This window comes from Mirounga angustirostris, unplaced genomic scaffold, assembly GCF_029215605.1.
Source record: "Mirounga angustirostris isolate CCGP_5_RB_7025 unplaced genomic scaffold, mMirAng1.0.hap1 SCAF_5, whole genome shotgun sequence".
Taxonomy (NCBI): Eukaryota; Metazoa; Chordata; class Mammalia; order Carnivora; family Phocidae; genus Mirounga; species Mirounga angustirostris.
This window is the reverse complement of record NW_026991713.1, coordinates 95,937,718-95,950,284: the sequence shown is the minus strand read 5'-3', so window position 1 is coordinate 95,950,284 and position 12,567 is coordinate 95,937,718. Positions and strand designations below refer to the sequence as shown.

Below are 12,567 nucleotides of genomic sequence, written 5' to 3'. Positions count from 1 at the left end.
TCTGGCCATTATTATGTGACCCTGCTCCTCACTGTTGGGTAGAGAAAGCGGGCATATGAATGCAAGGTGTCCTTGAGAGGGCTCAGCTGGCCCTCACCTGGGGGCCCTGGCTACTACCTTCTCTGGTCTTCATTAAGTAATAGGGCTTTGGGCACTGGTAGTAGATCTGGACCTGATGAGTTTCTGCTTCGCTTGGGTGACAGCAGAGGTTATTGTATGCCAGGCTCAGGGGCTGCCCAGAGCCAAGATTGTTGGAGAGAGCAGAGCAGAACAGAGAGCCTTTAAAACCCCTTCCCTGGTGTCCCCCTTTCCAGCCATCAGATTTGGCTACACCTGGTGGCCTCTGCACATAGCCTTTTCCCAACTGTGTTTCTCCATTTCACCCTCCCTCTTTTCAACAAAGAAATCCTTGGCTCTGGTATCACCATGCTGGCCTTGGAGGGCTGGGAAGAACCCCAAATATTCCTTACTCTGCAAGGGATAGCCGGCCACCCAGGTGTGGCTCTGCCCTGCCTTGTATGTCTGGATACCACCTTCTGCTCATTGCTGCTGGTCTTCAGGACCCTGATGCTCTGTCATTGCAGAATTTGCCAATTAGCTTCCCACCAGCAAAGATCTGATGCTATCTAAGATATTCTCCCTGCCCCTGGATAAGCAATCTCTCTAATGACATGAAGCTTACTGAGTTGTATTCTGCTGCATTTGTCCTATTAAAGCCACAAGGTAAGCTGACACATATGTGAAAGTGGGGGGTATTATTTGAAGATGCTGGACATTCTTTTTAATAATTACCTAGTGAAAAGGTGGATTCACAGAAAGTATTCCGACATGTGGACCTAAGAGAGGAAAGAAAGGGGGCACCTGCTTACCTCTGAACTTCACTTTCTTTAGACTTCTAGGGTGGCAGACACTGAGATGTGTGTTCCTGGTGCTGGGTACTCAGATGGTGTCTGGGCCTAGGGCTAGGATAGAAGGGCCTAAGACACTGAGTGTAGAGCCATACCTTTTTGTGACTGGACAGGTTTTTACTGCCCTAAGTCACTTGCCCATGTCCTTTTGCCAACCTGGCAAATATTGAGGCTGTGGTGGTAGGAGGAGGGTCATTTGTGATGAAATTCAAAGCCGAGAATATGTATTAGTTACCTGTTGCTGTGTAATAAATCACTCATACATTTAATAAATCACTTATACATTTGTAGTTTAAAACAGCAAACATGTATTATTTTACATAGTTTCTGAAGGTCAGGAATCCAGAAGCAGCTTAGATGAGTGATGTTGGCTGAGTCTCTCACAAGGCTTCAATCAAGTCGTTGGCCAGGGCTGCACTCATCTGAAGGCTTGGCTGGGGCTGGAGGGTCTGTCTCCAAGATGGCTCCCTCACATGACTGTGGGCAGATCACTCCCACTTCCCTGATAGAGTGTAGGAGGAGAATCCACAAGAATGGGAATGCCAGAAAGCAGGGATCATTGGGGGCCATCTTGGAGATTGGTTGGGTATCACAGAAATAGACATATTATTTTAGTACAATAAATGCAGAAGACCAGTTAGTAGGATGTTATTTTTGCTAGGTATGGTTGTATTTCAGATGCATTAACCTGAAACCAGAGTGCCTTTGGGGGCTCTGATGCTCTCCTTCACCTTAAGATCTGAAGGGCTCCTTCACTCATCCCCATCAAGTAGCAGGACCTACAGATCAAAGTATGACCTACAGGAGACCAAACACAAAAGAGGTGAGGCTTTGGGAGGAAGGCAAGGAGTTAAAAAAGACCAAGAAGCTGTTGAGAAGGAGAAAGGAAGAGAAGCAAGGAGGAGCCTTGCTTTTTCCAACCTAAGGGAGGGTAACCATAGCATGAGTCTTAAGAATCTAGGACAACAGTCCCATACCAGCAGATTGTCTAAAGGGACAAGTTCAGAGTCTGGAGATTCCAGTTCCAAATCTCCCATGCCCCATGGGCTTTGTGTGGACTTTCAAGCCTGAAATAAAGTCCTTTAGTAAAGAACTCTTTAAACATACTGTGTGTGTGCTTTGCTTGTTAATAGCAAGGCAGTTCTGTTATATCCTGCACCATCCCTTCCATCCACAATGAGTTTATGGGTGAGGCTGCATTCATACCTCAGATAATTGACTTATATATTACTCTCTGTTCTATTGTGCTTTTGTTTTTTCCAAGACTTTAATAAACCCTTATTTTAAATGGTTCACCTTTGTCCCATCTGTGCTACTCGGTAAGAAATGAGTGGTGGGGAAGCAGAACAGGTTGGTGAGTGGCAGCAGAGGTTAGGGGAGCCACCTAGAAGAGAGAGAGAATGCTTTGTGATCTAGCTCTTCCTTCCCATGTTGGGGTTCTTTCTCCATAGGGGGCATTGCAGGATAGGCTTCAGTTATATGAAGGATGACAATTTCCTGACTGCTGGGTCAAGGACAGGGAGCATAGCTTTTCTAGAAACAGTGGGGAAAGAGAGAGGAATCCAAGGGTAGGGTGTGGGTGTGGAAGGCAAGATAGTAGATCAGTCATAGAACACTGAGGCTGAACAGAACGAGTTCTGTGGCACAGAGAAATGAAATAATTTGCCCGAGATCACACAGCGAGGCAGCAATAAATGACTCCTTGAGCAGTGCTTTTAGCTCTGCCTTGCTTGTCTGCTTAGGTCAATGAATACCCACTGCTATTGTTATGTGCACGAAGAAAGAGAAGAGTAGGTGCTGGCTCTCAGCAGTCTTATAGAACAGTGGATGAAAAGGCCACACGGACAATACACACACCTCTCCCCACACACTGTCTGTGGAAGAGACATATTGTGAGACAGGCTCAGGAGGGATGTGCACATTCGCATGGAAGGAAGACTGCCGTTGATGCTTAAGTAGACCCTCCTCCTCCTGGCTCTTCTGTACCATCAGTAGGGCTGGGGAAGCCCTACTGAGGCTTGAATGGAGGGGTCCACTAGTGCTTCACTAGTGCATGAGGAGGACAGGATATTCTGCAGGGGATCCGGGGCAGGTGGGTGGAGGCCTCTCAGGCAAGGGGGAAGCATGACCCCAGGGTAGGGGTCAAGGTGCTGGCTGATTTTGGCATCCATATGCAAGAAGAGTGAGGACCAGGGGGGTTGAGGGAAAGTGGCTGCACCTGCAGCTGGCTACCAGAGGCTTCTGGAAGCCTAGTGGGCAGGAGGAGAAGTAGCCATCCAGATTCCAGCACAGTCTGGGATGGCCCACTTGTCCTCATGGGGATGAGGGGGCCACAGGATCAAGGGAGAGGTTCTGGTTCTGGAGCCCTGGGGCAGGCAGATGTTTTATCTGCCTGAATAGCCAAGGGAAAGGCGATACTATCTCTAAATCTCTGGTATCACTTAACACTTTGGTATAAATATAAGCCACCCTGTGACCTCAGAGGCATTGGCAGTGATGTCTTATCCTTAACTGTAGAGTATAAGGCTTTGTCTCCAGTTAAGAGAATTTCAATCAGCAAGTGAAGAGGTAAGAGATAACAAAACTAATAAAAGCTAAGATTCATCAGCTCTTACTCTATTCCAGGCATTATGCTGAGTGATTTTACATGGACTCATCACAAAATTCCTTGGAGGAAGGAAATGCTCTTGGTATTGCTTTGTATGACCAGCAAAGGTGTCTTATTTACTGAAGTGGTTTATTTAGTGGTTGGATATGCTCACACAGCTAGTAAGATGTGGCAGTTCGACACCAGAGCCTACTCCCCTGACCGCTGTGTAATACTTTTCCCAATTTTGGGTGTGATTTTAGGTTGATCTAGAACTTCTGAGGCAAGTGATTTATCCACAAACTCATTGGCCTGGCTAGGCTGATGACTCTCTGCTTGGGCACTGGCCATGGGGGACAGAAAAGAGGCTCCCAGGGCTGCCCCTTTCTCTAGGGGCCAGAACAAAATGGAGGGCAGAGGGAAGTGAGATGGGGGACTAGGTAGGTGGAGGAGGGCAGGAGATTTACCCCCAGCTAGGTGGAGGGCCAGGAAGTCCTTGAGAGAACAGTGGTCTCCTTTTTCTTGCTGGAAGGTCAGCTCCATCTCATGCAGAGGCCAATTAAAATCCAAATGCCTTTGAAATCTAAATGGCTTCTGGTGAGGGTGGGTATACAGTGTGGAGCTTGTCTGCTTAGGTCAATGGAGACTAAAGGATCCTGTTGGCTGAGATCTAGACGAGGAGGGGGAGGGCCTGATGGATGCTGATTCTGACCCCTGGTCAGACAGGGCCACTGCTTGCACCCTTGGCCTCAGCAGCTTTGGCTCCTTCCTTCCTTCCTTCCTTCCTTCCTTCCTTCCTTCCTTCCTTCCTTCCTCTCTCTCTCTTTCCTTCCTTCCCTCTCTCTCTTTCTCTTTTTCTTTCTTTCTTTCTTTCTTTCTTTCTTTCTTTCTTTCTTTCTTTCTTTCTTTCTTTCTCTTTCTGTCTGTCCTTCCTTCTTTCTTTCTTTCTTTCTTTTTTTTTAAAGATTCTATTTATTTATTTGAGAGAGAGAGAGTGAGAGGGAGCATGAGAGGGAAGAGGGTCAGAGGGAGAAGCAGACTCCCCACTGAGCAGGGAGCCCGATGAGGAACTCGCTCCTGGGACTCCAGGATCGCGACCTGAGCTGAAGGCAGTTGCTTAACCAACTGAGCCCTTGACACAAACCCAGGTCAGCCCATCAGAGTCCCTCACAGAGCTCCCTGATTTGGCCATCAGGTTTCCTCACTGGATACCCTTTCAGCTCCTGCTATACCTACAAGGTCTCCCCCATCCTCACCTGTTCATAATCATGGATATAGCACTAGGATGACTCCAGATCAGTCCTTGGGGGCCCTGATGGCATGGATGCTGCTGTGATTGAGGGGGTTATAGCCCAGGGAAGTCAGGGGAGACATACCAGAGAGCTGAGTGGAGGTACTGGAGGTGGTTCCCAGGCTGGGTAGGAGCAGCAAGCTCCAGAAGAGGAAGAACCTGTGGCAGGGAGAGGCAGAAGGGAAGGAGCAGGCCATCCTTAGCTATATCAGGAACTTCTGGCCTCATACTGACCTTTGGGTACATGAGCCTAGACCAGATATAGTTCTTGCCTCATGGGGGATAACATTTGGGTTGGGGAAAGGGGTCAGATGGCGAGGCCTCTGCTCTCTCTTGGGATCCTATGATTTCCAGTGGCTTCTAAGGGTCGCCTGCTTCCAATAAGGGGTCCAACCATGTTATAGGATGGAGCTCCTGGCTGGGATGGCCTTTGTGCTTTAGAATTGAGGAATTTCCTGCTTTTGCCTGAGCTTTCTTTTTAACATTCAGGTCTGGGAATGTGGGAGATAGTGGCTGAAGGGAGAGGGGGCATGGGGAGGGGTACCTGGCTAGACTTTGCTGCTCCTGCCTACTCCGTGGTCCCCTACCAGAACATGGAGCCCAAGGCCTTGAGCAGCATGTGGTTCTCTGCTTCAGAGGGCATACACCTGCTCTTAGTGTATCCACTGTTGGTCACTTTCTTCGGAGACGAGGGATCTGTAGCAACGTAAGGAATGCCAGAAGTTTGTTTGTGAGCATATGGTGCTCTCTGGGCCTGAGGAAGAGGGAGTGGCGTAGGGGCCCGGCATGGGGCTGGCTTAGAAGGGTGCAGTTATTCCCTCTCACGTGGAAATAAACATTTTGGATTGCTGATCATCTCACTGGGGGCTAGGACACTGGTCAACAAAGTCAAAGTTGGTCCTGGATCTGCAGCTTTGTGTGTTCCAGGACAGGCTGGGGGTGGCACTTCCCTTGAGGGCTATTTCCCTCTCTTCTTTCACAGCTTGTGCCCTGGTAATCATCTCTTCCATCTGAGGACAGATGGAGCAGCCTGAGTTGATTGAGAGGTTGGGGTTTTGTCAGGGTGAGTATGCGGGTTGGGAATTGGTGTGTGTGTGTGTGTGTGTGTGTGTGTGTGTCTTTGTGGTGGGAAATGGAATATTCAGGAAGGTGGCGGAGGAGGGAGGATTAAACTTGATGTTTCTTTGACTCCCACTGCAATGATTAGCACCTCCTGCTGCCCACAGGGGAAACAGCAGCCCCGGCTTCCCAGCCTCAGTAGGTCCCTGCTCCCGCCCACCTCCTTAGTGATGTTTCTGAAGCTGCTCAGTCCTCCTCTAATTGCTTGTGCTCCTTTGGGGATCTCCAGGCTTCTTGTTGGACTCTGGATTCTGAAGAGGTAAGGTCAAGTGAAGGATGTAGACTTGCAGTGTGGATGGCTGGATGCTCATGTAACAGGAGTTTTGCAGGGGGGGGGGGTTAGATTGGACCTGACAATCACCATGGAGGCCTCCAAGTTCCCAGGTCAGGCCCTCTGGCAAGACTGCAGCAAGGGGTGCTGGACCAACATGAAGGGCACAGAGGACAGTCCTGTGGGGGAGAGGCTTGAACCTGCACTGTGAAGTCAGAGGGGCCAGGACATTGCATTGTCCTCGTGACTTAGGCAATGGGTGACTATACATGGAGCATCTTCCTTTGCTTCACTGTACCTTGGAAAGGGACAAGGTAGGATCCAGCAGTCCCCAGAGCTTCTGCTGGGTGGCTTTGCCCAGAGGAGGGCTCTCTATTCCCCGCTTTACTGGGGACATCTGCAGAGAGCCTGGCAGGGAATAAGCTATTCAGTTCCCCTCAGAGTTCTTTTTCTTTTCTGAACTCATTCCAGGGTGTCTATTAGGATCAGTGTTCAAAACTAGTGACTGTCTTGAATGTGTAAGGGCTTAGCCATTGCAGGAAGAGGGGGCAGGGGTAATCATCTAATGAGCACAGGCCAGGGACTTTCCAACAACCCCTGCCTCCCACACAGGCTCTGTCCCCATCCCACACTGAGCCCTCTTCTCCCTGACTTTTGCCCCACAGGACTTTTATTCTGAAAGGACCAACGCCCCTGGAGGTGGGGAGGTGTCCAGAGGCTGGAGCTGGAGCTGGCCCTGACCCTGAACAGGCCCTGCCCTCTGGGCTCTTTTCTGGGGTATTCTGGGACCCTTAGGGAGGGGCCTTGCTGTTCTCACTTCTCCCTCTTATCCTCTGCCCCGCCTTGCTGGCCTTCAAGCAGAGGATCCCTATAGCCAGGCGTGTCAGTCTTCACCCTACTGTTGCCTTCACACCCCCATGTCCCTCATCTTCCTAGCCCTTGGCCTTGTATTTTCCATCTGTTTCCCTTTTCAATCTTTTCTAGCCTTCTTGCTGCCTATCCTTCCCAAAGCAAACACGGAGGCTAGGTCACTATTCCGAAGCTTCATAACCTCCTCCAACACTAGACAAAGGTCTCACCCTGTCCCATCCCACTTCCCCAAAATGTAGCATGGAAATATAAGATAGCCAGGATTCACTCAGACATTGGTACATGTGGTCTGTTGAACTCTGTGTGGGTGAGGCCTTGCCTTGGGCCAGGTTCTGCTGAGCACATGCAGCTTTCTTGAGAATAAGGACAGGAAACAGACAAAAGACTCTACCAGTAGTTCCTGTTTAAATTCTTGAACCCCAGTCAATTTTCCAAAAGTTCCACCAGGACAAAATTTTCACTTGTCCCCAAATACTCAAAGCTTAGTTCTTTCTTAGATGGAAAATAAGGGACCAAATGAACTAAAGAGAGTTGAGATCCATTGTTCTCAAGGGGTCTTTCCCCTTTGTCCAGTTCTTTCATCCAGGAGGCCAGGAATTGGATCTGAGGCCACTATTGAGCAATGGAGCCTGAGGAAAAAGGACTTTGGCCCGGGGGCTGCAAGTTATAGATTAACATGGGGAGGGGTGAGGAGAGAACTGGAGGCAGAGTAAGTGGCCCGAGAAAGGGACTGCTGACCTGGGACAATCTGGGCTTGAAGGGTTATGAGCAAGAGGAGTCTGGGGACCAGTGCAGTCTGGAGGGGCCCTCAGCTCTCCTCTGGCTACTTGACCTTCCTGAAGACCTGCTCGCACACTGCATCCCTTGCAGTCAGTTCCTGGGGACAGAGTAGGAATAATGAGGAGAGAGAAAGAAGGTTCTTACCAGCCAGAGTTCCTTTCTCTAGGTCCCTGAGCTCTGTTTAATCCTTCAGGATACAACAGCTAGAGCATTTGATGTATGGGGAATTGTATCATTTGTCCTACACTTTCAACTTTTCACCCCCGAGGAAGGAAGGGAGCTGGGTCACAGAATGTGAAATGGCTAGTCTCCATCTTTGGTCAGGATTTATGGACATTCATCTGACTTGTAGCCAAGGCCCACCTGGCCCCTGTATTTCTTCCTCTCTCTACTCTTCCCAGGGCTTTTGTTTTCTTTTTTTGGTTGCCCTCCTTGGAGGGAGGCAGGGAGTAGAGTAGGGGACTGATCTGATTTGGGCAAGGGGATGAGTCCTAGCTGGAGGCCCCTCTCCCAGTCCTCACCCAGCTTACCAGATACAACTTCTCTCCCTCCAGCCAGTGTCTCCAGCCTCGGTTGGGGACCTCCCCTTTCTGCACACAAACCACCTGCTCCTCCTCCCAGGTTACAATGGTCTGTAGGGAAAGCAGGAATAAGGGAAGATTTGGGGGCAGAACACCCCAAATGCATCCAACTCACTCTGGTTGGGCTGCCCCCCCCCTTCACACCACAGCTGATACGGTCTTGCTCCAGCCCCTTCATTCTGAGTAAGATGACTGCTCTGAGTCAGCAGGACTCCCCTCCTCAACTCCCAAAGGCCACTGAGGGGGGCCCATAGTTCGTCTACAGTGACTGCTAGGGCAGAGCAGGGATGGAGCAGGATAACCAGGGGCAAAATTGGGGGCGGGTGGGTGATGAAGAACAAAGACTTTGTCCTTTGGATACTTCCAGCTGGACTGGAAGGTCTTTTGGGAAAGAAGAAGATTGGTTGGAAGTCCCATCAGGGAATCTCTTTTTCAGTTTCAAGGACAGCTGAAGTGTCCCTGAGAGTGAAGGATCACCCTCCCATCTCTGAATCAGAGTGGGGTGGGCCTGGGCATTCCAACCAGCATTTATTAAATCCTCCCATAGGATAGGCCTGCTAACCAAGGAGCTCAGACTCTTGGTCAGACAGAGCAGAAAACAGGTGCCTGTGATGCCAGGCAAGTGTTGGGCATGGGAATGGGGAGGCAAGAGCTGAGTCTTCAAGGAAGTGAGGAGTTAGTTAGATTGGAGACACTGGGCAATTTCTAGCAAGGAAAGGAACAGCATAGAGGTAAGAAAGAAGGTCACATGGTTGTAAGGGGCTCTAAACTAGAGTGTTTGTGGGAAAGACCCTTGTATGCCACGGACCTCATCTGGAATGTAAGGGATTGTCACTGAGAGGGTTTCATTCATGAACACTTTTACATTTTAGATAAATCCTTGTGGCTACAGTATGCAGAGTGGGTTAAAGAAGGATTAAGACTGGGAGGCCAGATTCAGGCACCAGGCGAGAAATGAGGGCTTGAATGAAGGTGGCACTAGAAAAAGGCTAGGAAGAATCAACAGTGGAAATATAATGGGCCATAAACACAAGCCACATTAGAAAATGCAAGATTCCCAGTAGCTGTGTTAGAAAAGGAAAAAGAAACAAGTGAAATTAATTTTAATGATATATTTTATTTAACCTAGAATATCCAAAATATCATTTCAGCATGTGATTAAAATCAAAATTACTGAGATGTTTTACATTTTTTTGGTATTGTCTTAAAAACCCACTATGTATTTTACACTTTTTTTTTTAAAGATTTTATTTATTTGACAGAGAGAGACACAGTGAGAGAAGGAACACAAGCAGGGGGAGCGGGAGAGGGAGAAGCAGGCTTCCCGCAGAGCAGGGAGCCCGATGCGGAGCTTGATCCCAGGGCCCTGGGATCATGGCCTGAGCCAAAGGCAGACGCTTAACGACTGAGCCACCCAGGCGCCCCTGTACTTTACACTTATAACACATCTCAGTTTGGATTACTTGCATTTCAAGCATTCAAAGGCCAAATATGGCTAGTAGCAACCATACTGGACAGTGAAGAAAAGTTATAAAGACTTCTTGACCAACTAGATGTGGTGTGTGTGTGTGTGTGTGTGTGTGTGTGTTGGGGTGCAGGGGTAAGGGGACAGAAGATACTGCTCTGATTCCCAGGTCTCTGGTCTAGCTGGTTATTGCCATTAATGAAGACAGTAAATATAAAAGCAGGAATAGTTTGGGTAGGAAGATAATGAATTTGGCTTCGAGCTTGAGGCATGCAGATGGAAACATTGTGTTGGCAGATGAAAACTCCACTGTGGAGCTCAGGAAGCAGCTCTGGCCGGAGAATCCATGTCAAGGACAGTTTATAGATGGAAGCAGAAAGTGGGTATAGATGATTTAGCCCATGTTTTCCTGAACAGACAAAAGAGAGGAAGTCAAGAACAAAATACTGAGGGAAACCCCAGTTAAAGGGATTAATAGGAGAGCTAGGGTCTGCAAAGGAGACCAAAAAGAGGGCATTAAGAAGCAGAAATAGAGGGGGCGCCTGGGTGGCTCAGTTGGTTGAGCGACTGCCTTCGGCTCAGGTCATGATCCTGGAGTCCCGGGATCGAGTCCCGCATCGAGTCCCGGGATCGAGTCCCGCATCGGGCTCCCTGCTCGTCAGGGAGTCTGCTTCTCCCTCTGACCCTCCCCCCTCTCATGTGCTCTCTCTCTCTCATTCTCTCTCTCAAATAAATAAAATCTTAAAAAAAAAAAAAGAAGCAGAAATAGAGGAGAGTGGACTCATAGAGGCTAAGGGAAAAGAGACTCTGCAGTGACCAACAGGGTCACAGGCTAGAGGGTGAGCAAATATTTCTTCTTTGGACTGAGGGTGACCTGCCCTTTTTGTCCTTTTGGCTGGCAATAAGAGGGGGCAGGAGAGAGCAAGTTGGGGGACTGTTATCTTGGGGACTCTGCAGCCTGCTGTAGTGATCACTTTTCTCTGGCTCTGGCTGGGAAAGGTCACTTCGTTTTGCCCCAGATTGTTAAGAGGCACCTACCTGCTCACCCACGTGCCCTCCCCGAAGCCCGAGGAAAAGTACCTGGCATTTTCGTCCATCCACGATCCTTAGATCCTCCTCAAACTCAACTCCCACCTCGAATTCCAGAATGTAGTTGTGGAACGTGCTGAGGGTCTTCACTATCATGTGGTTGCCCTGATGGTCAATCTCCTTGTCTGGCTTGAGCAGCAGTGCTATCTTCCGCAGAGGCATGCTGATGTCTGGGGGTGGGGGGCTATCTCTTAGCGGGGCTCCTACAAGCCAGCCAGGGGCTCCCCCACCTGCAGCAGCACCACGGGGCTGTGGGCTGCCCCTTAGCTGGGTCTGAGACTGTAGACGACTCTTCCTACCAATGCCCTGGCTAGAAATGGATCCCAAGTCAAGTGCCACCACCTGAACCTTTCCACAGCATCCAACCCCAGCAGTCCCTTTTCTCAGTGGGATAGAGAGACAGGGAGGGAAAGGGGAAAGGGGGAATGAAAGGGGTCTGGGAGGGTGAGGCCATTACTTAGGGCTTGCAGGTAGTTCTCCATGTTCTTCTGTGAGACAAAGCGGTAGTAGCCGGTGAGGTTGGGAGGCATTGTCTGGGCTGGCTGAGATGGAGATGGAGATTTCAGGAGAATATAGCTGGCAGGGTGTGGAGGGAGTGGGTGTTGTCTGGCAGGTGAGGCTGAGAGACTCCAGGCTAGCCTAGACACACACACACACACACACACACACACAGACTGTGTAAAAGTCTATGCTTACCAGCATTTTTATAGGGCTGGGCCCTGTTGCAATAAGAGTTCCTACCAGACTTCCTCCCTCCTCCCATAATGAGTATGGGGCTGGTGCCTGCAGCCTGAGGGAGGGGTAGGAACTTGGCAGCTTGGTGCCTGACCTCGGCTTTTCCTGAGGAAGGAACCTGGAGCAGGTTCTGGGGCTGTCAGTCATCCAAGACTTGAGCCTTTTCGAAGGTCAGTTTTGGCTTCCAGCCCATTTTCAACAGGTTTGGGAAATGTCCCAGAGCTCTGAGGGGGGCAGTCTCTCCTGGGAGAGGTCTGGTTTTGCTGTGTGGAGTGGGGACTTCCAGGCTCATCCAGGGATGAATTCTAACAATATCCTGAGATCCTAGGACTGAGTCAGGATCCTGAAAGGCATGAGGAGGAAGAGGTGGAGAAAGAGGGGGGACAGTCTGCTGGCCAGGAGCCACAGTGAAGGAGAGGCTTTAGTGCTGCCTCCCATAGCTCCCTCAGACAGCTCCACTGAGCTGGGGCCCTGACTCTGGCATTCCAAACTCTTTGTCCTATAGGGCCATCAGGAAGGAGGCAGAGAAACTGCTCTTCCCAAGCACAGAAGGGGTTGTCAGCTTGATGAGGTGTTGAGTTCAAAGTCTGGGGCAGAAAGTGAGGGAGGAGTTTGGTTGGGTATTCTGGAAAATTTTGGCTTGGGACCCAGGGGTTTCCCTCTCCCTCTGGAGTCACTGATGGTACCATCACCTCCAGTTCCCAGCCTTTGGACAGCCCATGCTTACCAGATGTATTACCATGGTGGGGGCTGCCACCTTCACCCACACCCCCTTCTGTCTCTCTCCCTCAAACCTACCAACTTCCCTGGCTTCAGAATCAGCTGAGTTGGTTCATCATGGTTTAAGATGGGAAATTCGGGGAGAGGGAGA

The 12,567-nt window shown here is 49.7% G+C and overlaps 1 protein-coding gene across 1 annotated transcript; it reads right to left on the bottom strand.

Moving 5' to 3' along the window:
* Positions 1 to 7,359: 7,359 nt before the first annotated feature.
* Positions 7,360 to 11,629, bottom strand: RBP5 (retinol binding protein 5). Its single transcript, XM_045871086.3, has 4 exons — positions 11,419 to 11,629; positions 10,953 to 11,131; positions 8,357 to 8,458; positions 7,360 to 7,923 (listed from the first exon to the last, which is right to left on the bottom strand). The coding sequence occupies exons 1-4, from the start codon at positions 11,489 to 11,491 to the stop codon at positions 7,870 to 7,872; spliced, it is 408 nt and encodes a 135-aa protein (XP_045727042.1). The 5' UTR covers positions 11,492 to 11,629; the 3' UTR covers positions 7,360 to 7,869.
* Between the last annotated feature and the right edge of the window lie 938 nt (positions 11,630 to 12,567).

Bases quoted from the DNA above. Each gene is read 5' to 3' on its own strand.
- RBP5 (XM_045871086.3), bottom strand. From the start codon at position 11,491: ATGCCTCCCAACCTCACCGGCTACTACCGCTTTGTCTCACAGAAGAAC. The intron at 11,132-11,418 runs GTAATGGCCTCA...CCCCACCCCCAG, and splicing joins GAACTACCTGCAAGCCCTAA to ACATCAGCATGCCTCTGCGG. The intron at 8,459-10,952 runs GTACTTTTCCTC...CTTTCCCTACAG, and splicing joins TGGATGGACGAAAATGCCAG to ACCATTGTAACCTGGGAGGA.